The 26,575-nt window shown below is 48.8% G+C and overlaps 2 protein-coding genes across 3 annotated transcripts; one reads left to right on the top strand and one right to left on the bottom strand.

Moving 5' to 3' along the window:
• The first annotated feature begins 1,735 nt into the window (after positions 1–1,735).
• Positions 1,736–20,726, top strand: DNAJC11 (DnaJ heat shock protein family (Hsp40) member C11). 2 transcript variants are annotated; one of them, XM_002195669.6, is made up of 16 exons: positions 1,736–1,887; positions 5,046–5,175; positions 7,141–7,214; positions 8,423–8,524; positions 11,958–12,086; positions 12,633–12,755; positions 13,676–13,749; positions 14,683–14,872; positions 15,207–15,292; positions 15,735–15,851; positions 16,786–16,941; positions 17,094–17,163; positions 17,287–17,344; positions 17,976–18,118; positions 18,504–18,633; positions 19,253–20,726. In XM_002195669.6, exons 1-16 carry the CDS (start codon positions 1,816–1,818, stop codon positions 19,276–19,278), a joined length of 1,680 nt encoding a protein of 559 aa, XP_002195705.3. In that variant the 5' UTR covers positions 1,736–1,815; the 3' UTR covers positions 19,279–20,726. The 2 variants fall into 2 exon arrangements, with proteins under 2 accessions (XP_002195705.3, XP_030145356.2); XM_030289496.4 differs by having other exon boundaries at positions 1,765–1,887; positions 4,975–5,175.
• A 1,146-nt stretch (positions 20,727–21,872) lies between these two features.
• Positions 21,873–26,547, bottom strand: PHF13 (PHD finger protein 13). The gene is made up of 4 exons (XM_030289500.4): positions 26,415–26,547; positions 25,912–26,013; positions 24,737–25,289; positions 21,873–24,367 (listed from the first exon to the last, which is right to left on the bottom strand). Exons 1-4 carry the CDS (start codon positions 26,451–26,453, stop codon positions 24,141–24,143), a joined length of 921 nt encoding a protein of 306 aa, XP_030145360.1. The 5' UTR covers positions 26,454–26,547; the 3' UTR covers positions 21,873–24,140.
• Positions 26,548–26,575: the final 28 nt, after the last annotated feature.

Below are 26,575 nucleotides of genomic sequence, written 5' to 3'. Positions count from 1 at the left end.
AAAGCAGTGCTAGAGGTGCTTCCCTGCAGAACAGACCCACTTCTGCATGGTTTTCAGAAAGGGAGATTTTGCGCACCTCTTGTTCCAAGCATTGCACCTCACTCACCAGGAGTGCAGGGGAACTGCTATAACAAAATCAATGCTTCCTTGTTGACTACCCTTGTATGAGGAAAAAAAAATTTACTAAACATTAAAATATTCCTGTTTTTAAATAGAAGTGATGTGAAGATAAAATCCAAAGCAGACTAGCTGAGTTTTGAACTGAGAATGTGGTTCCAGCTTCACTCTGGGCTGCAATGGTGTCAATGAGTGGTCTTTCAAACACTCCTTTTTACAGACAGCAGTACTCAAAAACCATTCCAGCATCCCCACACACATATCAGATCCAGCCACTGGGCAACATCCACACATGAACAGGAAAGGCCTTATTTTTCTTCCTGACAGCCTTAGCATTAATACCCAGTCTGTCCACCAGCACACTTTAAACGAGGTTCACGTTAGCAGACCAGCTGGGCAGCCCTTTTGCTAAAACTCTGATCTCTGCACACTTGGGGGGCATTTCCCTTCCATTTCGGTGCTGGCCAGGCCTGGGGATTTAACCCAGCATCAGGGAGCACAGCACAGCGTGAACCCCGGGGCCGTGTTCTCTACTCCAAAAGCCAAAGCAGCGTTATTGATCCAAGGGAAAATGCTCCAGATCTACCGGTGATAAACGAGCACACGCTCTGCCCACGGTGTGCCCTTGCCAGCGCTGTGCCCGTGGGTCTGACACCGCTGAGCTCAGCTGTGCTCCTTCGGGTGCCGTGCAGGCAGATCTGCCCCGGGACCCTCCGCTGGACCGGGCTGCCGGACACCAGCCCCGCCGGAGCCGGGAATGGCTCAGGGAACAGCGGCTCGATGGTGACAGCGCGGAAATCGCCCTCTTGTTACCGGAGAGAGAGGCCTCTGGCAGCGTCTGTCCTGGTGTCAGTTTGTAGGGTTCCCTTGGCACTGTCAGGGCAGCAGTAGTTTGAGGTTTGAGCAGCTTGGGTCTGGGACACATCCTTAGCCGTGCTGATTTGTTACAGGCGGCCGCCCCCTCTCGGCCACAGGGCCCTGAACACAAACGATGCCACTTTTCCCTGGGAAAGAAAACTCGCCAGTCCAGGTTCCTGATGTCAATTTGTAGGGGACTGCCAGGGCAGCACAAGTTTGAGGTGGGAGCAGCTTGGGTCTGGGACACATCCTTCACCGTTCGGATTTTTCGGAGGCGGCCGATCCCTCAGGGCCACAGGGCCCTGAACACAAACGATGCCACTTTTCCCTTGGAAAGAAAACTCGCCAGACCACCTACAGATCCCGTCATTGATCGGAGTGAGCGACTGCTTGTTAGGCATGTACCGAGGGCCCTGTGGCACCGGGAGAGGAACCGGGGACGGACTCCGGCGACCGCCCTCCCTCCCGCTATCCCCCGGCAGCGGGTCGGACACCCGGAGGTGTCCCGGGCACCCACGACACTGCCACAGCCGCCGCTGGGGTAGGGAGCGACGGCGTCGGCAAAGACGCGTCAGAGTGCCACGGCGAGGAACGAGGGTAAACGTGGCCGGAGCGGAGTGCGGCAAAGCAGCTGGGTGCCGGTGGGTGCCGGTGGGTGCCGGTGGGTGCTCCGGCTCTCACTCGCTCCCTCAGTCCCTCCCTCACTCAACCCCGCCGCCTCCCGAGCGCGGGGGGCGGGCAGGGAAGGGGAGCGGTGCCCACGCGCATGCGCAGGCGGTCGGACCGCCGGGCCGCCGAGGGGCGCTGTGGCGCCGCGGCGCGGGGTGAGAGGTCGGGGCGATGGCGGCGGCCTTGGGCGAGGAGGCGCCGGACAACGAGGACTACTACGGGCTGCTCAACGTGCGCCGCGAGGTGCGGCCGCGGGGCCGCGCGGGGCCGGGCGGGACCGGGCGGGACGGGGTGAGGCGAGGCGAGAGCAGAGCGGACCCTCGTGTGCGCCCGGCGGGAGCGGCGCCCCTGCGGCGTGTCCTCCGCCCGGGCCGGGCTGGTGCCGCTGCCGGCGGCGGGGCGGGAGCACTCGGCCCGCGCCGCGGGGCTCCCGGTTGAGTGAGACGGGTGAGCGCCCGCTGAGGCCGATAAATGCGTGGTTTGCTCCGAATTGCGGCGGTTCGGGCGCTCCTGATGCGACTCCGCGCACGCGGGGCACAGACGGGTCCCCTCGGGCACGGCTGTGGAGGCTTCCCGAGCCTTTCCCATTTGGAAACAGACGGGTTTTTTTTGCAAAAGATCTTTCCCCCCAAAAAAAGGAGCTTCGAGAATCCTTGATTTCACTTTTAAGACTAGATGGAGATTAATTGGTGCAGGTTTGTTACATTGGAACAGTTTGGAACTTATTGAGAGATAACCGCTTTTTTTATAGTACTTATTAGGTAGAGCCACAAAGATCTGGATGTAGGAACTGTGCTGTATTTTGTTTCAGCAAGTGCAACTGCAGTGTAGATCTGTTATGTATATTCGTGTGTGCATAAATATGTATAAAAATCCCATCAAGTCCATCAGCCTGGGTGTGGCCATTGTAGCTGGACAAGGCTCGTACTGAGCCGCCACTACTGCGTGCAAGAGGATATCCAGACTTGGAAGCGATTCAGTCTGATAGCTTGGAAAAATTCCCTTTGGGACTCCTGTCAGTCCCTGAGCTGCGGGATCAGTCTCCTGTGCCTCGTGTAGGAATCTGCTGCATTCGTTTCATGGTCACACTGTTTGCAGAACTCCCTGATGCTGAGCTCCTTTTAAAAAAATTTCAAGCCCTCATCTGGTTCAAAGCCGGCAGGGCCATGCTTGCACATTCCTTGGGAGCTTTCGTAATTCCCCTCCAAAACGTCAGCAGCACCGTGCAGAGGTTAAAACAGGGAGGTGAGAACCACGCAAGGGTTGTGACTGCTGGGGAAAGTTTAATGGTTAACTTCGCCAGGCTTCCCAGAGCAGGACAATTAGGTTTTGTACACCAGGGAGCTGGAAACTGAATTAAAGGGATCTACAAGGAGTGATTCCAACAGAGAGAAGCAAGTGCTTTGTTAATTGCCCTTTGCTAATTATCTTGAGCAGTATTGTGCTGTAGTGGATGTGGTGAACAGCATGTCTGGGTGATGTGACAGCTGAGCTTGGAGCTGCAGTGACCCCGTGGAGACAGGAATTGTTCTGTGTGTGTGTGTGAATGGTTCATCTCTTAGACATGATAGTCTGCTAAAAACATGGTGCTGTGTTTGAGACCCTAAATGAGACCTTTTAATGTTGGCCAGAGTTTTGGTAATAAAAAATGTAACTTACATGAAATTATTTGTGACTGCGTTTCCTGGCAGTCTAAAAACGATGTCAGGGTTTCTTTAGTGGTTTTGAAGAGGCTGTTGCGCATGGAATATTGAACCAAGACTACTCAGTGATGATGAAATGCCCAATCTAACATTTTATTGAACATGACATTTATGAAAAATGAACCTGCTCATTCCTATTATATAATCAATAGCACATTAAACCATTTATCATTAATTTGATTTTAAGATGCCATTTTGGGCCTATATGTTCCCCTGCCTTCCCAGTCAAGTTTAAATTTGATATCCGAGAAAGCACAAGGTAGTAAAAAGAAAAAACTAATTGTAGCTGTCCTTACTGTTTTGGGGCCAGCAAATTTGGCACCTCCCCTTTTGCTGCATCATTTTAAAACATTAACAAACAACAGTACAAACATGCAGAAAAAACATTCTGAGCTGTCCTCAAATCCAAAATGGATTCCTGGCATTGTGACACAAGTGAGTGTTCCTGTGATGGAAACCCTCCTTGCTACAAGTGGTAAAAAAGATGTCACTTTAAGAAATTACCTTTTAGGAACTTTATTTCCTGAGTGAAAGCTAGGAACTTATGACAGCTTTGCTTCTTGTAAGGTGTTAACAGTAAATGGAATCTGTGTCTGTATATCCACTCCTCACTGACTGCACTGCGTCCTGACTGTGGCAGCCCCTGGGGACAGCCTGGACCACCAGGTTTTGGTTATTTTACTCTGGATGTTCCTCCTGGAATGGCTTCCTGTGCCCAGAAACTGGTTCTTGCTTGGACAGTTCGGGAACTGGATGATTGGGCTGTTTCTGCCTGGGGGAAGTTCTGGTGGATTTTAGCAACAGCACTTCTGAAATGTAGATGTTAAGCAATCTCTAAGGAATGGGCAGGAACTGCAATGCAAGGGATGTAGCAGGGTGACGTGGGAGAGGGGAGATTACTGGGACTCTCTGGAGTCCAAAAATAACATTGGTGGGAGATGATAATGGAAGGAGCAGGGGTGTTTCCCTGTTGATTGTGAAAGAGCCATCCATGTCCTTGGAACGAGGCCGGGTGCCATCTGAGGTCCCAGAGTGGTTGCAGTAAAGGACAAGGTGGGTTTGTTCTTGATGCCTTTGGTGGCACACTCTTCTCATGGTTATCTCTGTGTGGCTTTGTGGACAGATGGTGCACCTTCCTTCTTCACAGCACAACACAGACCCTGCTGGGGAGCAGAATGGGCTACTGGGGAGCACGAGGCAGGGATGAGAACAGAACCATGGGTTTACATTTCCTACCTTTACAGCGTGGAAAGTCTGTGCTTTTGGATAGTTACAGTGTTCCCTTGAGGGTTAAGATTGAAATACGAGTAGAATTTGTTGTACATCTCTGGATTTATGTATTTTTATCTGAGATGACTTTGCTTTTTCTTGCTCTTCTGATTTGGAGGGGATAGTAGTTGCCTGATACAACTAAAGTCTGAACACAGATGGTGGGGTTTTTATATATTTTTTTGTACCTGGGTATACACTGATGAGCTGTTGAGGTCCCTTGTTGCACTACAGATAGCATGGACAATCCTGGTGTAACAATTGAATATTTTATATAACTTACATAGTGAAGCAATAATCCATTCTTGATTTTGGGCCGAAGTAGTGCAATGTAACAGCTGACTGACTTCCCTTTCAGGACTGATTTGAGAGTGGCCTTTTGGAAATGGCAGTGGCTGTCCTTGAGTTCGTTTTTGGTGGTTTCCACAGGCCTCCCAGGAGGAGCTGAAGGCCGCGTACCGCCGGCTGTGCATGCTGTACCACCCCGACAAGCACCGCGACCCCGAGCTCAAAAGCCAGGCTGAGCGGCTCTTCAACCTTGTCCACCAAGCCTATGAAGGTCAGGGGGAGGCTGAGCTTTGCAGAGGGTTTTTGGGAGAGCTGTGTCTTCATACTTTTTTAAAGCTATTTATTATTATAAAGTAATAATTAAATTTGCTGATACTTACCAATGCTGTTTCCTGCTTCTGTACCATATGTCAGAGGAGAAATGCCATATAAATGCTGTAGGGAATGAGATGTGGAGTGTTTGTCTTACCTCCTGCATGTTGTAAACGATCTTCTCATCACTTCCCTTACTTCTGAAAACCTCTTCCATAGGAGAATAAAGACTGAAAAGCTTCAAATAGATAATTTCCTATTGTACTAATGAACTACTGTATCCCTGGGTTCTGTTCCCTGTCACCTGGCTGTGGTCTTCATTTCCAGCAAGTTCTTCTATATGTTCTGACTGAGAGGAGGACAACTGATTCATAACAGTTAGTTTATTCTTGTGCCAAAGCCCTTTTCAAATACTCTGAATTAAACTGAAATTTACTTTAATCCTGGCATGCAAGTTGCACCTGGAGTGCAGGTGGATTAAAAGCTGTTAGGAGTCATCCATGCACCAAACCTGGTGCACCCAGTCCTGGAGCTAAAGAGAAACCAAAGCAAAATGCTGAATAAACATTCCCCCATTCAACCTCAAATATGAGTGAATATTTTTATACCCCTGGTTTTGACTGATAAGCCTTTGTTCCTTCCAGTTGGACTTGAGCATGTGTGGAGTCTTTCCTGTTGTCCCTAGGTTAGGTGTTAGGACATGTGAAAGCTTTTGCTGGAAGAGCAGGGAAAGTCTGCTCTTGATGACGTGCAGGACAAAAACTCATAATGCTTCAGTAATTTTATTTTAGTGTGGTCTGTGGCCTTACATTAGAGGCAGCAGCTTCCCTTTGAATTTTCTGGCTGCTTTTGGCTCTGCCTTGCAATGAACATGGAAATTGGTGCTTGTTTAGTACCAAATATGAGTGTAGTGAGCAAAAATTTTGACATCTTGGAAATGAGCCACTCCACCTCCTCTCTATTTTCTTTCTCCTCTTCCATCTCGTAGTGTCACACAACAGAGGATTCATTTTATCAGAATTCATAAAAAACAATGTCTGCCTGTGACATTTAGCAAGTCCAATAATATTCCACTAGTTCAGACCAAAACTCAATTACCAGTATAAGTCTATTTTTGCCTTACTGTACTCCCCCAGCTCCCTGGGGACACATCCGTTTTCCCACAGTCTCAAGAAATACATGATAATGATAAAGCTGGTCTTAGAACCCTGGAGGAGGAAATGGCGATTATTTTTTAATTTATTTTTTCTTACAGAACAGGTGTGTTATAGGAACTTATGCATTTAAATATGCCTTACTCTTTAAAGACTCTTCCTAATTCTGTGCCTAGTCTTTTTCTAAAGTAACTGTTCTGCAGTCTCCTGTTGTATTTTGTGTTGTCCATTTTGTTGGGTGGCATTTTGAGAGGTTAAGATTGTACACACACCTTTGCCATTACCCCTTATTGATGCTTGGCAAGGTGTGAACTGCCTCGTGGAAACTGATTTGTTGGTGCTTGGCATGTCCCATGTGTGGGAAGCATCAAAGGAAGCACCACAGAGCTTTGAAAGCCAGACAGAGCTGGTTGGCAATCCCAGGAAGGGCCCAGGGACTGCTCTGGCCAAATTTTTTGTAATCTCCATGGTTTTTAGAAGGCTTGTGTCACCTTCAAAGAAAGCACTGTTAGAAACTCCCCCTGCACATTCACTTAGGTGTGTGTCACTTGTTTTAGGAAAAGAAGATGAAAAAAATTTGATTTGTTGCAGGGAAAAGTCAGTATGTCTTTTCAATAAAGCATGCGGAAGCATCAGAGGGGTTAATGTGCAAGTGTAGAATGAGATGTTTCTAGATCTGTGCTTGAATTCCAAATATCATGTTTTGGTCTGGAATCTGAGGAGAAGACCAAAAACTGAGTTCTCTCCTCTCTTTTGGTTTCAATTTACAGTGCTTAGTGATCCACAGACCAGAGCCATCTATGACATATATGGGAGGAGAGGACTGGAGATGGAAGGCTGGGAGGTGAGAGAAATTGAGCATATTATGGCCAGTGGCCTTGACTAAGCCCACCTTTATCTGCCATTGTTCTATCAGCTGCACTGGCACTTGGCTGGTAATAAATGCCTGTTGGTTTGAAGGCATCCTTGGTTAGTTATTTCTGTCTCTCTCTGTCCCTGCTGGAACACCATGATGGATTTTCAAAGAACCCTTTGGTTTTGCACTTGACAAGAGAACAATAAACCTGACATACAGAGTTCCCTGGAAGGATATTGCCATGACAGGCAACATCTTTACCTGAGACAAATGTGTCATTATTGTCCATCTAATCCCATCTTTTTAATCCAAAACATTTTTTTCAGCATCAACTAGCTTCTGAGTTTGAAATTACTTTTTCTTCCTGGGCTTTTTGGGGTGGGTGGAGGTGGGGCTTTTTATGTTTTTGTTTTGATTTAGTTTTGGTTGGGTTTTATGGGCTTGGAAACAGAACTTGTCTATTCATGTCTGTCCAGCTCTTGAGTCCCTTGCTGGCCTCTGCCAGCCCTAGTTGATTGCACTGTGCTGCTTAAAGCAGAATCCTGTGGTATTGGGCCAGGCCAGCACCAAGGTCAAACTTGGAGTCAGTTGCTAGAAATGTGGAGCAGATCCAGCATGTAACAGATGCTTTGAAAAACAGATATTTTAAACTGCTTTTGGCAGACTTGATCTTATTTTGAAGATCCAAATCCAATACTCTTTCTATCCATTCCAAAACTGAGCCTGTATAAAATCCTCAATCCCTGACCCATGTCAGGTAAGCAGCTGTGAACCAGCATGGCCTAAAATCACACAACTCTCACAGAATCAATTTACTTCAGGCCAGAGACTTTCAGTTATTTTCATTTTTATGTCCACACCTGGTAGAGCAGTTAATGGATCGCTGAGGGTAACAACTGCACTGCAGTGTCTTGTAGTTGTAGTTGGCCAGCTCTTTGTCCTGGTTTTGTCAAGGGAATGCAAATAACAAAACCATTTTCTTTTCTCTCAAGGTATGGGGTTTTCTCTCATGCCTGCCCTTTGATCTGGCCCGGGTGCTTCGTTCCAAGTTCTGACTATTGAAATTGGTGCAGGGTGGCTTTCAGCAGCTGGGGCAGTGTATTAGTGCATCCTGCATCCATCCTGACCCCCAGCACTGCAATGCCCTGAGCAGCCTCTGTCTGGTAATTGTTTGGTTTTCATTTCTTTTTGAGCAGGTTGTGGAACGAAAGAGAACTGCAGCTGAAATCAGGGAAGAATTTGAGCGTTTGCAGAGAGAGAGGGAAGAGAGGAGACTGCAGCAGCGAACTAATCCAAAGGTAAGCAAAGACTTAATCCTGGTCTCAAGAGTGGTCTGTAATTATTACCAGTGTGCAGGATGTGCTGAGCCTAGGTGAGGGCCTGTAGGCTCTTTGCTTGATGAGTGTGTGAGGCAAACCTGGGGTTTGTGAGGATGGTCCCTGACTGAAGTTTCAAAGCTTGTTGAATCCCAAAATCTTGGTTCTTATGCAGTGATTAACATTGCCCAAGAGCTGCATCTACTATTAACTAAATGAATTCATATATTAGTGTAAAATCACAATGTCTCCTGAGTGGACAGATGTGGGATTGCAGTGGTGCTTAGGACTGGATCTTAAGGAAAACATCCACCTAAGCAGAGCTGTAATATTTTGAGACATTCACCTTGGCACCACCTTTGGATCTGCACTGCTCTTAGCAAAGCAATTGAGCTGTACAGATCTCCAGGCTGTGGGTAGTGCATAGACACTAAGAACTGGTTTGTACTGGAAGGGTAAACAAGCATAAACTGTTGTATGAGTATCTGTTGACAGCTTTATTCCAGGCAGGAAGAGATTTCTGTGTGCCACAAGCCAGGCAGGACAAACTATCCCTGCTGGAGGTGCAGGTGAGCGGGGTCAGAGAGATGTTTGCGGAGAGGGGCACGATTATCTCCCACTCTGCTGCTCCCTGCTTCAGGAATGTGACATTTTCCCTGGGCGCCTCGCCGTGGCTACGAGCTGCACTGTGAGCCTCAGCCTGTGTCCTGGGATAAAATTAGCCATCTGGGTGTTTACAGCAATTGCAGGCTGGCAGCCGATGGAAATGCCTCTGCAGGCAGTGTTCTCATGGAATTGGGGAGCACAGCTGTGATCATTTCATACACGAGCACAAGTTATTTTAAAATTTCCAACATTTTGTCGGTTCTGTAAAACAGTTTCATGAAAATAAAGCATTTTAACCAGAAATGTTGAGCAATAACCAGATGTAGGCAATTTGGAGAGTTGAAATTGAGTCTCCTATTTGCTTTTAGAGCTTTGTTTTTGCTTTTAAAGATGCGCAGAAGGGTTGAAAAGTTCATTACTAGGTTTAAGAAGAACCGCTTCCTGTTAGGAGAAATTAAATCCAGTTATTTTCCTGCTGTGGAAGGTCAATATGTAAGGAACACAGGTACCTCAAGGCAAAGCCTGGCACAACTTCCAGGTGTATCACCTTCCTAAAGGTAAATCCCTAAGTAAAAAGCAAGGAGGAAGTATATTTTCCTCTGGCACATCTACAAATTCCACTAGTGAAGTCTGTTTCCTATTCACAGGCTGGCAAATACAGGTGATTTTAAAAGCTAATCCCAGCTCTGATGGTTCCATCGTGCCACTTTTGCTTCCTGCCCTGCTGAGCTGCTGCTCTGTGCAGCACAGTGTGGGCATCACTGACTCCTGAGCAGGTCTTGCAGCTCTCTCCTGCTGCCCTTCCCTCAAGGAGGGCTCCTCCGTGGTCGGAGCTGGGAGCAGCAGCAGTCCCCTCCATTATCCGGCGGCAGAGGGGTGCTCTCCTTCTCTGGGAATATTTTTAACTTTACCATCTGCTGCTTTTCTCGTGCTTGTGCCTGAACCAGTTTCCTTGCCAAGATCCACAGACCTCCGAGGGTGACTTCACCTGCTTGGCAGGAGGTGGAGGGTCTGCCCAGGGTGCACCTCTCACCTCAGGGAAAGGCAGAAGAGTAGGAGCTCTGCTACTATGGGAACAGGGAGACACTCTCTTTTCTCTGAACAGATCTTATGGATTTTCATGGAGAGGTTCAGGTGTTTTCCATTTTTCCTTGGGAGGAATATTTGGTGTACAATTCATACATGTGAAAAAGGAAATCCTAGTATTTTGAGTGTGTTTTAGAGACAGGAGGTGCAATGAAATTCAGGAATGCATGTGGATCTTGGTGCATCTTTCCAAAGGGTGCAGCATTGTGGCACCAGTAAGCCAAGTACAGCAAGATTGTCTCTAAATGGATGTTTGCTAGCACAGGACTGCACCCTTCCAGGGTGGTTAGAGGTGTTCCTTTGCTTCCCTGTTTTTTTGGCCTCATTTCAAGGAACAGCATGGCATAGGAGAGGGCTGAAACTGGAGAAGCTGTAGGATCTGGAGTCACTTGAAGGTGACTTTGCAGATAGTTCCTGGAAGTGCAGAAAGGGCAGAAGCTGGTTGTTGGTGCCTCCACCACACAGCACAATGAATTTAATTGTTCTGAAATTCACCAGCTGCCAAGAGTGGTTAGTAAACAGCTGGGACACAGCCCCTCTTCCAGGATTCAACTGAAAATAACCACACATTTCAGTTTTAAAATATTTATCAAATTTTTGCTTCATAAGTAATTAGAAAATAAACACTGAGAAGAGGTTGGGAATCTCCACAGCAAAAAGGCAGCCTGGGAGCCCAGGCAGAGAAAAGGTTCCAGTCCTGTCAGACTCTGCAATTCTTCCTTTATTTACAGTACAGTATTTGATTAGAGTGGAGTGATCAAGGAAAAATGTTCCCTCAGACTGAAATAAGGATTTATTCCAGCCATGCTTGGCCTTAGTGTGGGTGAGGTTTGTAGCTGCCCAGCTATTGAGTTTCCATATACAAACTTCTGAGAGTTCACTCTGTGCTTGTGCACAGAGCGGGGTTTTTATTGCGATCCATATGTTTTATAGGAGCTGGGATGCTGTCAGATGGGTCTATAGGGAAGGTTTCCAAAGCCTCTTGAAGTTATATGACCCAGACAAGTACCTAATTGTGCTCTTTTCAAAGAAACACACTTCTGCAGTTAGTCTGAGGGAGCACAGCAGCAGGTAGCCAGACTATTGTGCTGTGGCCTAGTTTTTTGTAGGAATAAGTTTTTCTATGGTTTGAGAAAGGAAATATTTACCACTTGCTAAAACTATGTCTTTGTCAAACCTTCCTTCTGATCACAAAATATAAACTAGAAAAAGAAATCAAAATATTTTACTAACAAGGTCAATTGCAAGTGAATGATACAGTTCAGTATTAAGTCAGTTTAGGTAACTCATAAGAAGAAGCCTATAGAGGTTTTCTGACCAAGTTCCATTGAAGAAAATCAATTTCTTGACTATATTATTTCAACTTTTAAATACTGACAGAGCACAGTCAATTGTGGGGAAAGAAGAAACATGCTGTGTAAAGGTGTTCTACCTGCTTCTGTAATGTGTCACAATAGAAAAATGACCTCGCGGGGTTGAGTTTGTGCTGAAAAACTGCCTTTTCTCCAGTCTGTTTGATGATTTATATTGCTGCTTTGAAATATTGTCATCATTCACTTCTATCTTGTGCATTAGGAAATGTGTTTTAGAGTGGTAAAAGTAATAGCAGACAATGGGAATCTGCACAAAAATGTAATCATACACAGGGATGGTTCAGCCATTTGTTCTGTGTACGCCAGATGTTTGCTAATGCTAAATGCCTGTTTCACTTGTCATCCCTCAGGGAACAATTAGTGTGGGAATAGATGCCACTGACCTGTTTGATCGCTATGACGAGGAGTATGAAGATGTGCCTGGGAGCAGCTTTCCCCAGATTGAGATAAACAAAATGCACATATCCCAGTCCATCGAGGTGAGGAGGGTGAATGCTGCCGTGTGAGCGGGGCGTGAGTGAATGCAGCACCTCAGTCCTGGCTCTCAGCGGGATCTGGGGGGACACGGTGGCCAGCACAGGTGGGAAGAGGCAGCTTGGGGCCAGCAGAATGGTGGGTTGGCTCTGTAGCCTTTGAGCAACCAGTCTGTGGGCTGCAGTGGTCCTGGCAGTGCAGATGCCCAGTGCCCAGTTCTCACTGAACGGAATGTGTTCAGTGGATGAAAGCAAATGGCACCCAGTCCTGAGGATGTGCATAAGGAAAAGGATGGGAAGCATTTCCTCTTTCAGAGAGTTGTAGAAATTTAGTCTGCTAGAGAGATGAGAATGGTTTACAGCTCAAGGTCAGGATTTCAAGGTGGTACATTACAGGTGTCACAAGTGTCTGGTACTGTAAGAATTATCTGACTTTTTGCCATGACTACAAAACCATTTACACTCTGCAGTGGTGATTATGTCCTTGCAGAATGTGCACTTAATGTGTGAACTGGGATCAGAGATACTTGAAATAATATATTCCTTTTTCAGGCACCCCTGACTTCCACAGATACAGCAATACTGTCTGGTAACCTTTCCACCCAGAATGGAAATGGAGGGGGGTCAATTAATCTTGCACTGAGACGAGTGACATCTGCCAAGGGATGGGGAGAGGTAAGAGTACACCTGCTATGCAGTTGTATATTCAATCTATTACCTGGTATGCTATTTCTCGGGGGAAACTTTAGCTGTGGTTCATCTCTCATTTTCTGTGTTCTGTAAAATGTAGAAAAATGAATTCTTAAAGGAATTTGAGACAAAGGGAATACCAAACCTTGTTTTTTCTTATTTTTCTCCCCTCTCCATTTGGCCACATAATTTGAACTTCACCTGTGCAGACAGAATTGTTACCTAGTCTTTCTAGTCTTTCTGATTGTTCTGTCTGAAGGCACAGTGCTATGAGCAGGCATTTTAGGGCAGCGTGGTAGTTGGTCTTTGCTTCCAAAACCGCTTTGCTTGCATGGGAAGAAGTTATGGAGGAAATAGTTTGACCCCCCCCCAGCAGGTCTGATCTGAGCAGCTGGAAGGTCTCATGTTGCACCTGCAAGCTGGGCTGAGGTGCTTGTGGCATCACTGGTGTAGCTGGCAGCTGCCTGTGCCTTCCTTCTTGCATATGAGCTCCTGCTAACCTGCTTCCTCAGCTTGGGAGAGTGGGAGTCTTCCTCTTGTTTGAGATTCAGACACTGGAGGCTTTTGATTCACACCAAGATTTTTTGAGGGCAAAGATTTCCTGATTGCATCAGGATTTTTGTGGGAGTTTTCTCCACATTCCCTGGAGTGACCAAAGTAGGTGCCAGTAGCAGTCACCTGTGGCTTCACAAAACTGGCTTTGTTTTACCCATGAGCTCCAACTCAGCAAGACACCTTTTCTTCTTCTGAATGCAAAGCTGAAGAAAAGGGAGGGTACTGAACGAGGTGGTAAATGTTACTCAGATGTGTAAAACAGCTGTGATGAAAATTGTGCTCATGACATATTTTGTCACTATTGTAAAGGATGTTTTCTTCTAACACTCTGGCACTATGTATTCTAACAGCTGGAGTTTGGAGCTGGAGACATTCATGGACCTCTCTTTGGGCTGAAGATATTTCGTAATCTTACACCAAGATGGTAAATATTAGAAAAATTGTTAATATTCCACAATAAGGAACTAAATTACTTCAATTCTCTTCCACATTAATTTTGGATTCGTTTTCTGTCCTTTCAATTTAGACTTAAGGTCATACTTGTATTGTCAAAATGCCTGCATTCTTTCTGGGGGTTGGTGCCCTCCCTTTTCATATTTCCAGTTTAAGGAAGGTCTGTGTTCCACATCTTTAGATTTGTACTTGATCTTGTCATGATTCATCATACTTGAAGCAGAGCAACAAAGTTTGCTCTGGGAACAGAACAAAAACTGGGGAATTCTTCTGAGGCTTCCATGTGTGAGAGGGGGTTTCTGGCAGCAAAACAGGACATGATGCATCATATTTTAGGAAAATAATGCTAAATTTGCCACTAGTGTCATGTCTGTTCACAAATGAAGTCTCAGGTTGCAAAGGAGAATACAAGGTAAGGCCTGTGATTGGAGCCACGTGTGAGAGCATCATAGGAGCTCATGTAGGTAGATTCCTTCTGTTTACATTTTCAAATGTAGTGGATCTGCCATTCCTCAGGGCTTGTAGAGGATTCTTGTTCCCCAGAGAGTGCTTTAGCACTGGTTTTCCAAGCTGATGCTCAAGGATTATTGAATAGCAGGGCTGCTCTGTGCCAGCAGCCCAGTGTGCTGTTCTGCAGAGACCAGGATGTTATCTGCACAGGGCAGGAAGGGGAAGGCTGGGTGCCTGGGCACAGACAATAAACTAGGGCACAGCTTGCTCTCCTGGACACTGCTGTGCTCAGGGCAGTTCCAATTAGTTTTTACTTTTCCCCAAAAGCCTCAAACATCATGCATTTTGCAGGATCGTCTCTGGGCACTCCATAAAGTCCCTGGGCAAGAAAGACTCTGAGGCCAGCTGGGAGCCTGTGTTTTTTCACTGACAATTTTTTTCCTCATTTTTCTAGTTTCATCACCACAAACTGTGCCCTGCAGTTCTCGTCCCGCGGGGTCCGCCCCGGCCTCACCACGGTCCTGGCCCGCAACCTGGACAAGAACACCATGGGCTACCTGCAGTGGCGCTGGGGCATCCAGTCAGCCATGAACACCAGCATTGTCCGGGACACCAAAACCAGCCACTTCACTGTGGCCATGCAGGTGAGAGCACAGGCAGGACAGTGATCCTGCCCTGCGGGAGGGAGCGGCCTCACCTTCCTGTCCCAGCAGTATTTTGCCTTGGGATTAGAGGCTAAGGAAGCTGTTGGTATTCTCGTGATAGACCTAATATAGGTAGCCAGCTGTTTGGCAGAGCACAGCTCTTAGCATTGTCATAGGTGACGTGGGTCAGCTTACAGTAGGGTCAGGACAACATGGACAGCAGAGGTTGTAAGTGGCAAGCACTGCTTTGTGTGCTGTGCTTCAAGGTTGAAAAATTAGGGGGTAGCAGTGGCCAAAGGTATGTTCTGATACGTTTGTGCCTCTTGTGTTCCAGCTGGGAATCCCCCATTCTTTCATGATGGTCAGTTACCAGCATAAGTTTCAGGATGAGGATCAAACACGAGTGAAAGGTTCTCTCAAGTAAGTGCTCAAGAGGAAATTCACACTGCTCGCAGCCTGAGGACTCTGTCCTCTCCTGCTGCTGTAGGCCTCCAGGTTTCACACAAACCAAATGCTTCTGTGGCCTTTGGGAGCCTGCTTTTCACTTAAAATCTGGTAAAGGCTGAAGTGAATGTCTTGGAGGCTTGGCCTTGCGTGCCTCTGCAGTTAAGTGGAACTTATAATACTTGTGTATGATATCTCTGTATCATCCCCAGTAAGAAAGCCAGAAGTTCTTGTTTACTACTTAGCAAGCTGGAAGGTCTCATTTCACCTTGGAGATATACCATGAATCTTCCAGAGGCCAACATCTGCTGCAAATAGATGCATTTCCATGCTTTACTTGTTTGGGAATTACAGGATTCAGTAAAGAGAAATTCAAGTGTCTTCTCTGTCTTAACAGTTCTTGGTTCTGTCATTCTAGGGTGGGTTTCTTTGGGACCATAGTGGAGTATGGAGCAGAGAGGAAGATCTCCAGACACAGTGTTTTAGGAGCCACTGTCAGCGTTGGTGTTCCTCAAGGAGTGTCATTGAAAATCAAGTCAGTTCAAGATCTCAACTCTTTATTGCAGAGGCTGACCATAACCTCCATGATTCTATTTCCAGTATTCAGGTGGGAAGGTCCCAGTCCCAGGTCAATACAGGTGTATTGATGCATCACTGGGAGAGGGTGCAGCTGCCCTCAATTCTAATGCAAGCTGTAAGCCCATCATAAGCAGTGGGTGCTTTCCACTAGTGTGATTCACAGCCTGAGCCACCTGTCTGTGTGTGTGTGCATCATAATATTCTGAAATACAGCTTAAAGTGACATTTGGAGCACTGGTAAGTTAATGGAAGATTTCCGAAAATACTAGTAGAGATGGAGTCCATGTGTATTATGCTGTATATAAGTAAATGCTTGAATTAGGGAATTACCATTACCTAATGCAGGTGATTGTACCATTAACAAGCTGCAGTTCACGCAAGGACAGAGCTCATTAAGTGTCCCTGTGATGTGGTGCACTTGAATTGAGGTGGGGTGCTGGAGAGCCCAAAGAATTCAGGCCCAAGGAAACTCATGTTTTCTAAAATAAATATGGTTACAGGCATTAGAAAAATATTCATGTACACCTGCCCTGAAGGCCCATGCCAGTGTTATGAGCACAGGCCTTCTCTAGAAGCATTTTCTCTTCTTTCATGAGGATGTTCATCCCTTTTTCTGTTGAAATGAATGACCAAGCAAATTCTCCTAAGATTAAAAAAAGAACTTTGGAACGGTCAGGTACTATCACGAGCTGCTGCTTCAAAGTATGGCTCTGGCTGGTGTCAGCTGCCTTTTCTGCCATTGGCTTTTTCAGTTTATCAGGCTTTCACATTTTGATCTCCTCATTCATCTCCCTTTGGTTCATCAGCAAGGACTGCTGCTAAGTGTGCTTCATCAAGCACATCCAGCTCTGCTTTTCCTCTCACCGTGCCTCTGCTCTTCTTTGTTGCAGGCTGAATAGGGCCAGCCAGACCTACTTCTTCCCCGTCCATCTAACAGATCAGCTGCTTCCCAGCGCCGTGTTCTATGCCACCGTGGGACCTCTTGTTATGTACTTCGCCATGCACAGGCTGGTCATCAAACCCTACCTCAGGGCACAGAAGGAGAGGTGAGCTTGCACATTCCTGAGGAAGTCTTACGTGGGCTTATTTGTGTGAGGCTGTGGGTCAGTTGTAATCAGGGTGGGTAAGCAGACCCTGCCAGTCTCTGCCTGAATGCCAGCCGTGTATTCCTGATGAGATGTTGCCTTCCTTCTGCCAGAGAGCTGGAGAAGCAGCGGGAGAGCACAGCCAGCGACATCCTACAGAAGAAGCAGGAGGCTGAAGCTGCAGTGAGTGTTTCTTGTAACTCAGTCTCCTTAGTGAAAGGAAACTCTTTTCACTCTGGACCATTCTCCTTTGGCCACAGTGTCTGACCCTGTGTGATTTCTGCTCTGCCACTTGTGTCGTGACAGGTCCGGTTAATGCAGGAGTCAGTCCGAAGGATAATTGAAGCAGAGGAAGCCAGAATGGGTAAAGATTATGATACCATTTACTTGTTCTATAAATATGGAGAGAAGAAGCAGCAATGCAAAGGTGTCTTTTCTTCATTCCCACTCCTGATGAAGTGCAGTGTAGTTGGTGCTGAGCACATACTGGGGAATTCCCATTATGACTCAGTTCCAGGTGCCTGAGCTTAGGAAGGATCACAGAATATTATCTTGGGACATGGTGTGAAGTGGATCAACAGACTAAAGACAACAGTCTGGCTTCACCTCTTCCCCAGAGAGAGGTGTGTCTATAAATAGGTGCAAAAGTTGTAGTCTGAAGTTCAGCTTTCATTGATTTCTCCCTTACACAGTTTGCTCCTGGATCATAGTGGGAATCTGATCTCTTATGGTTACTACCAATTTTCCATAGAATGTTCCAAAGTGAACTGAAATCCACTTGGATTGTCACGTCAGTGTGGCACTGAGGTCCTGTTCACTCCATTCTAGTGCTGAAGGTTGATAACAAATGCCCAAGTAAAACTGTTGTTCTTTGTTGGGAAGCGTGGGTCCAGGCTAGGAGAATTAAATCTCACTGAAAGCAAGAGAAAATGCTGGGATGGTCTTTTTGTCAATGGAAGCCTTCCATCACAGTTGTGATTTCCTGGGAAATGCAGGTCTGATTGTAGTGAATGCCTGGTATGGGAAATTTGTTAACGACAACAGCAGGAAGAATGAGAAGGTGAAGGTTATAGATGTGACTGTGCCTCTGCAGTGCTTGGTGAAGGATTCTAAACTCATCCTTACAGAGGCCTCCAAGGTACGTAGATGTTCTGTCAAAGCCCAGATTCAGGGGTGTGGCCCAAAATTTTGTTTGAGCCATGTGGTGTCCTGCCAGGGGAATCTCTCCAGTGGCTCTGGATCAATTCACAGATGCCATTTACATACCAAGTATCACAAACTTCCAGGAACTTCTGTTTCTTGGGGCTTTTCCAGTGCCAGTGGGACAGTGGGTGTTACAGACCTTGGGGCTGTACATCAGAAACTTCCCAGCCCCAATTTACTTTATGCACTGAAAACTTGTGGAGATGATTTTTTTTTTTTTTTATGACGCCTTGTCTTTGGCAGTAATAAATGTTTTTGGCCAGCTGGAGAGCTGTGAAAGTCCATTCCCTGATACTCAGTCTATTCTTCTCTGATTCAAGGCTGGGCTGCCAGGCTTCTACGACCCCTGTGTGGGTGAGGAGAAGAGTTTGAAAGTGCTTTATCAGTTCCGAGGAGTTCTGCACCAAGTGATGTCAGCTGACAATGAGGCCCTTAGGATACCAAAGCAATGTAAGTAGCACAGGCTGCCCAGCATCTTCCTTTGGGAATCAGCAATGGACTACTTCAGCTCTATGGTGAAGCACACAGACTTGGGGTTCAGAACTGGGGTTATTAGAATGGACTGGCCTTGACTTGCTTCTGGACTAAGGTCCAGAAGAACTCAGCAGCAGCTCTGCAGCTGTTTGTACCAGCTTGTCTGTATCTCTAACTGGGGCTGGAAGGAGAGGCCTCCCACAGGTGCCACTGTCCTTCTGTGCAGTTTGCTGCACTGGGTGGCCATTTGGGGACTGAATTTAATGTGTGAAGGCCTGAGTCAGATTTCTTTCTTGTCCCCATTTATCTTTCCTGCCAAAATATTTTCCCTGCTGGAATAGATCTGTGAAACTGGTATCTGCTTTTGGCAACTTTTACTGGCACTCCTGTGGGTCTGGTGGGTTGGCTCACAGACCTTTGTTTGCTCTAGACCATCTCCCTGCCCAGTGTGAGCAGCATATCCAACTGACAGAGCTTCCAGAAGTGCATTGGAGGCTTATTTAAATTGTGTCTGATTAGCAGCCAGAAGTGTTCCTGCCTGTCCTTGGAACAGTGCTGGGCTCCAGCACGTGTCCATTCCTTGTTCTCCCGACAGCTCACAGGATCGATGCCGATGGCTAATCCGGGGAATGCGCATCTCCCACGGTACCTGGGTCAACGGAAACTGCAAAACCTCCCCCGGACGCTGCGAGTTTGAACAGAGACTCTTTTATTTTTACTGTCTGTATAGCAGGCAGTGTCCTGCCGGTTCTGTTAGGGACAAAAGGACAGACCCTGCTGCTCCAGGCGGCTCCCAGGCAATATCTGAGTTGTGGCTCGGTACCCAATAAAGCAGCGTGACTCTGAGTGCACAGTGCTTTCTGCCGAGGGGCTGAGCGGGCATCCTGCTCCCAGCTGCCCCTTCCTGCACTCACACCTATCTCCTGGCACTCTGCAGGGACGAAGGCCTCTTGTTCTCATTTCTCCATGTACTTCCTGGGGTAGGTAACACACCTTCTTCTTCTCATCAGGGGAATTTCAGTTTTCTGACCACCTGGAAGTCCCCTGTGCAAATTTTGGAGAGAGGTCAGTGATTATTTCAATCTCAAACCTGTGTTTGAAATGCACTTGTTAAGAAAAGTATGTGCTTAAGTATGAATGAATTTGCCTTCTGAAGTAACATGATCCTCTTCAGCACCAATCTGTCCAGCTGCTCATTTCCAACACTGCTCTTCCAGACAAGGACACGATGCATCATAGTTTTATTAATTCTTCTGCCACCCACAGCCATGTATTGTCAAGGATTTCCAGAAAAGAGGGAAAGCAACTGAGGGAGAATGACAGCAATTAATTTAATTTGATTCTGATGCTGCAGCTATCTCTTCACATCTAATTTATTTCTATCAAAAATAAATGTAGTTCATGAAGTAAACCATACCAAAGTGAGGAGAGGCCAAATGAATTAAGAGCTGAAAATGTAACACTCATCTGCCCCTTCCGAAAAGCAGCAGTTATGGCATAGATCATTGATTTTTTTTTTTTCTTGCCTAGAAGCCCTGACAGGGATTTCCAGCAGAAAGGCAGTCCTGGGCTGGTGATACAGCAGCTGGAAATAGCACCTTGTAGAACTACACACACTGAGTACATCAGCACATCTGAGGCTTTTGCAGAGACAAGGAATCACGGTGACTGTTCCTTGATCATAGTTTTGCTCTGGCTAAGTCCAGACCAGCCTTCGTTGCTCATAGGTGAGAGGAGAGGGGAAAACATCCATGTCTTGGCAGTGCAGAGTTGCTTTTGACAGCTCCTGCCATAACTCCTTTCCTGACATGGACCTGGCCCCTGTTCTGTGCAGCTGTGGTTCTCTGTGCTCAGGTCACTGCACCAGGCGAATGAGATTTCCAAAAGAAATGCTTTCCCCTGTAAAAAAACACGGTCATATTATGAAGGGGTGTTCATTTGTTTTTATTAAAACCAAAACTTCTCAGTTGTGACCAGTTCCTGGTGCAAGGCTTTATTTCACTTATGGCCAGCGTTCTGTCAATCTCAAAGTAAATGTAAAATGTGCAATAAATTATATTCAGCTGAAATGCAGCTCCCATTCCCTTTGCATCTGTAGGAAGTTCCTGAGATGAAACCCCTGGAAAGCAAGGGTTGCAGGTCTTGTAAACACAACAGCATTGTCCATCCCATCCAGCTTACTGACCTCTGCTGAGTGGGACTGGGCAGAAATCTAAATCTCCTCCAGTTCCTTTGTGATGTCACTGTGTGAGGTGTTATGGTCAGAAGTGAGGAGTCAGCCAGTAGAGACAAGGACATGGCACAAGAGCATCCCTGAGAACTGGATGCTTGCTAAGTTTCCCCAGCCCCCTCCTCCTTTCTTCCTTGTTTTCTATCAGTGCCAAGTTTTGCTAAAACTGTTCAGAACAGCCCCACTGCAGAACCACAGCCTTTACCACCATATTCTTGCTATGAGCAGTTGCCATTTTACAGCCACAGCTCCCCTGGGACTTCTTGTTATGACTCTATATTTCAAAATTACCAACAGAATTAAGATAGAAGCTTTAAGCAAGCAGAGCTGAGCTTCCAGTGTGACCTAGTGCCATTTCCTAAAGGCTGAGGCACTTTTCAGTTTGCCAAGGTGTTCAGGCTTGGCTGGCTGAGCAGCAGTGCCTGTGGGGTTGTGGCACATACACAATCTGCAGGGTGGCTCCAGCAGCTCTTGGGTGGTTTGGAGTCCTTGGTGCTGCCTGGTGGTGGGGAGGGAGGGAGTTCTCTTTCAGCACAGCTCCCAGAGGGTTCACAGGGGCTTGCTCTGGGTCTGGCCAAGCCTCCAGTCCTTGCCAGGGGGTACAGTGCTGCCCCAGGGCTGTTTCTGAGGCTGCAGGGACCTGCTGCCAGGACATCATCGGCATCCTGGCCTGATCCCTGTCCCCCAGCTCAGTGACTGCACCCTTCAGCAGCCCCTGGCACAAGCCCAGCACAGTGTCCCTGCTGTCTGCAGCACTGTAGGCAGTGCCTCCCTCCCAACCCTCCAGGGCTCCATCACCATGTCCCACACTCTAAGCAGATGCTAGCAAGGAGCAGCTGCTCCACAGAAAGGTGGAGATACCTGCCAGCTCTTCCTATCCCCACCTCAATGTATTGTTTTGGGAAGAGCACTTCAAGTGTTAAGTCTTCCTGCTGCCTGGCACAACAGCTCACAAACCAATAAATCATAACAGCAGACTCCTGAGTTTGGAATATAACAAACTCATTGTTCATTTGTCTCACATGTAAGAAAAAAACATGGTTCATTAGAAGTTTTAATGAAAAAATAAAGTTCTGAATTAAACTATAATTATACATGGCTGAAAGTGATGAACTAAAAGAATGGAGATGTTACTTTTTTATTTCTCTCTGCTGATATTGTAACGTGCTGGACACCATCCACTGGGATAAATCCGAAAAGGGGACAGAACAAGAGTCAGTCACACTGATTAGTGTTGAACCTCTGTGAAAAAGAGCCAGTTCACTTGACAGTGCACCATTTCTCCCATAAAAGCTTCAGGAACACAGTCCACAGAGGCCCAGTTGAACTGCAGACACACTGTAAACACAAGAGATACGAATTTCAGACTAGGTCTAATTCTTGTGCAGTTGTGGCCGGGATCTTCCAAAGCATTTCTGGGGAAATGGCAGCACTGGAGAACTTTGGTTATTTTTCTGGCTGCAAAGGACAGTCAGGCAGCCATTGGGAGCGAGTCTTTGGCAAACTCCTTGGTGGTTCCACATAGCTTCTGAAGGCAGCACAGTACAGTCATGGTTGAGAGATTTCACAGACACTGGTTTTCTGAACCCAGTCAGTGGTTACAGCTTGGTGGAACAAGATTTTTATCAAGAACCAGGAGAGAACAGCTGCATGTTGTGCACTTCTGTCGCCCTGCCCCACACCATGGAGCCCCAGGGCCCTGTGGTACTGGCTGCCTGAGGCTTTGGCAGCCCTGGGGCCAATGTCTGAAGGAGGGCACTTGACTCTGTGTGCTAGCAAGACCCTCAGTCATCACCAGGATGCATCTCCCGGTGAGCCAGTCCTCAGACAAGGCAGTGCTCCAATGCTGTGTGCCTGCAGAACTCACGGGGTCGTGTTCCTGCTGGTGTGGCTGCAGCTGCTGTGCCAGCCCGCGCTTTTCTGAGCCTCTTACTGGACAGAGCACACGCTGTTCTTCAGGCATAACTTCAGAGAAACACCTCAAAACATCAACCCGATTTGTGTGATCCATGTGGATCTGTCTGGTCACTGGGGAACAATGCCAGCATCTCCCTGGCCTTGTGTGAGTTGTGATTTCCCATCGTGGTCCTGAAGGGATTTCCCGTGGGCTCAGGCCCAGGAGGTCCTGACTGCAGTGCTGGCCATGGCCTCAGCGCTCTCCTGTCCACACCACACAGACGGATCCTCATTGCACTTCATCCTGTAGCTGCATTGCCTGCATTTGATCTGTGTCATTGCTACCAACAGAATAAAGATTCTGGCTTTTTGGTTACAGTCCAGCTTCAAAAAATAAACAGCAAAAACAAAAATCAACTCAGCTGTCATTCTTGGATGGACAGGATCAAATTCCAAACCAGACCTGCCAGGTTCTACATTTCCTTTGGCCCCTTTTACAGCCCATGTTTGAATTCTGGGCTGAGAAAAAGGAGAGTCATCTTCTTAAAACAGCACCATAGAGGTTAATGAAGGGACAGGAAATGGAGCAGTTTCCCCCCCATACACACATTTGAGCTGTTCATGCAAATAAATCACAAAAAAAAACACTGTAAGAAGAGACCTTCTAGGAAGGAATCTGATGCCACTGATCCCCCACGCTGCCTGTCCAGGAAAAGGGTTGCCCCTTCCTGCCAGGGCACTGTCCCTTGGCATAGGAAGGAGCCCCAAGTCTCATTTGCACTTGGATAATGCCAAATGAAGAACTCCCCTATGCTCAGGCCCGTGGAAGCAGAAGCAGATCACACAGAGGCCAGCAGCACTGAGGCTGACTCCTATGGAGTCTTAGGATATCTAAGATTGATCTATACGGACAAATGGGCAGGTATAATATCACATTGAATTTAAAACACAGGGCCATTTACTTTTCAGACTCTTCACACAGACTCCCTCCTTCTCCTCTCCCTCTTTGGGAGGAGGAGGAGTTTTCTAGCACAGAGAAGATTTGCAGTTTCCCAATGGGATGAGAAAACCTACTTGGCAAAGGTATAGTACATCACCCAGTCATCGTAACCAGACAAAACTCCACTGAGCTCAGAGAGCTCCGTCTGTCCCTCGAGACAGTCTCTCGCCCAGTTCTGCCCAGTCGGCCGCTCCCAGCTCCGGCTGCCCGCGGCTCGGCGATTCCTCATTCCCGGGCCACAGGCCGGCTGGGCAGCCCTCCCACCCGAGCAGCAGCAGTTCAGGGGAGCCCTCCCGGCCTCCCGGCCGGCCCCCACGGCTCACCCACCCACGCAGCGCAGCAGCACGTGCCTCCCCCCTAGTCCAGAAAGCGCCTGCGCGAGCCCGTCCGGGAGCGGTTCGAACGGCGAATGTCAAACTTGGAGTCCCGGCACTTCTGGCAGATGTAGATCTCTGGGACATTCGACTTGCGGATTTTGGCGCAGGAAAGGTGGATCCAAGTGTGGCACTCGTTGCACTCGATCATCGGCCGCCCAGCGAAAGGCTTCATGCAGAAGCAAGTGACCAGGTCCCATGAGTCGTCATCTGCAAAGACAAATGCCAAAGAAACATTTCTAGCAGCTGATGCCTCTCACACCAGGAATTTTCTCTCCTTTCATGCTAAATTAACTACCTGGGTTTCAAAGACAGGCATTTTGCTGCTTTTTCCAGGTTTCTCTTGCACAAGAAGAGACTCTCAGCAGTACACAGGAGGCCGTAATCGAGGAGATGCTGCTTCTATAAAGTTGCAGCTTTTCACTCAGTTTATGGCAGAAAGAGCCAACCCACCTTCCTCCTCCCAAAAACCCAACTGCTCCTGAACTCCACCCAGACAGTGCTCCTCGGCATTATCCTCAGGCTACAAGCACCACTACTTCCACCTGGCTAATCTCCTTGGACAGCCAGGCCACCTACCTGAATCCACCATGATGTCCTCATCATCACCAGTGCCATCCTCATCCCGAAAGACCACCTGCTTGCCCTGCCGAATGACCGTTCGTTTGCCCACGCTCTGGATCTCCACCGTCTGCTCGGCCGTCACAGCAGGGTAGGAGACGCTGGACGGGGTGTCAGAGTCCCACACCGAGCAGTGCTCAGTCACAGACTGAGGGTCACCCTCTGACGAGGGGCTCATCGGCGTCTCTGTGTAAGAGTCCTCTGCCTCCAGATCCAGCAGCTTCTCCTCATAGTCCTCCTCTGCAGACACCTCTGTTTCCCTCCTTTTCAGCTTTTTCTTCTTCCTGATCTTATCGATTTGCTTTCGCTCTGGCAGGAAGTTGCTGGCCTTTGCCCGCTGGAACAGGGAACCATACGGTTTTGTTCGCTTAAGCTGACTAAAGTTCTTTCTGTTCTTGGTGGGCAGGGAGACAGAGGAGGGGGTGTCATTGAAGCGGGGATCCCAGCTATCACTGTCAATAGTGCCTCCAGTACTGTTGGGAGGGCTGGGGCTGTTCCTCAGCGGCGTTTCCTGGAATACGTTGAGGAAGCAGGTAACAGTTTGACTCTGAGCAGACTCATATGTGGTGCAAGGCACTGTCCCCTGTTCCCCAGGGCATTGACCCATCCCTGAAATGCTGTCCCCTGTCCCCTAGAGTGCTGTCCCCTGTCCCCAGAGGCTGAGCCCCTTCCCCTGGGTACTGTCCCCTGTCCCCAAAGCACTGTGCCTTGTTCCCTGAGCTGCTGTACCCTGTCCCCCGGGAGCTGTGCCTTGTGCCCCAGAATGCTGTGCCCTGACCCCGGGGGAGCTGAGCCCTGTCCCTGAAGCACCGCGCTCTGTCCCCTGTCCCCAAGCCGCTGAGCCCTGTCCCTCGAGGCTCTGCCGCTCCCGCTCTCCCTTCCACCACCCCGCGGTTTCTCCGGCAGCTCCCGGGCGCGGGGAGCAGCAGGAGCGATGCCGGATCCGACGTTTTTCACCCCGCCCACGCCGGGCACCACCCGCCCCGTCCCCAGAGCCTCCGGCCGCCGCGGTTCCCCTTTTGTCCAGCCCGGCGCGGGGCCGTGACCGCTGGAGCGGCCGGTCTGACAGACCAGCCCGGTGCCCCCCGTGCCCCCAGCCCGGTGCCCCCCCCCGTGCCCCCGGTGGAACTCACCTCCTGCGGGTACGGGATGTAGCCGGCGTAGGCCAAGACGAAGGTGCAGAACTTATTGAAGTCCTCCACGGTGCGGTGCCGCCGGGAGCCGGGGGAGAAGTCCTGCAAGGGGCGGGGGTGAGCGGCGGCCGCGGCGCCGGGCCCGCCGGGGGGAGGCGGCGCCGCCGCTCCCGCCGCGCCCCGCACCGCCCCCCGCCCCCACAGCGGCGGAACCGGGCAGTGCCCCCCCACCCCCATCGCCCCCCGGTGTGGGCACCGGGCCCCCAGGCAGCCCCCCCGGGGAGGACACGGCGGGGCGGCGCCGCCGCCATTCCTCGCCCCAGCGGCACAAGATGGCCCCGGCCCCGGCCCCCCGCCCCGCGGCGGGGAACGGGCAACGGGCACCGGCAGCCGGACGGGGCCGGGCCGGGCCGGGCCGGGCGGCGGGACACGCACCCCCTCCCCTTCTGTTCCCTCCCCGCTTCTCCCTTCCCTTCCTTTTTCCCCCCGGGACTCCGGCTCACCTCCGGGGCAAACGGCGAAGCGCAGGAGTCGGAGTCCATGTCCCGGCGGGGGCGCGGGCGGGGCCGGGCGGCGGCGGCGGCAGCCGGGCAGTGCCGACACCGCGAGCGGCTCGGTGCCGGCGGGAGGCGGCGAAGGGGCGGCCGCCCGCGCGGGGCCGCCG

Source organism: Taeniopygia guttata, chromosome 21 (genome assembly GCF_048771995.1).
Source record: "Taeniopygia guttata chromosome 21, bTaeGut7.mat, whole genome shotgun sequence".
Classification (NCBI taxonomy): Eukaryota; Metazoa; Chordata; class Aves; order Passeriformes; family Estrildidae; genus Taeniopygia; species Taeniopygia guttata.
Note: the sequence above shows the minus strand (reverse complement) of the source record. Positions and strands in the feature narration are given on the sequence as shown.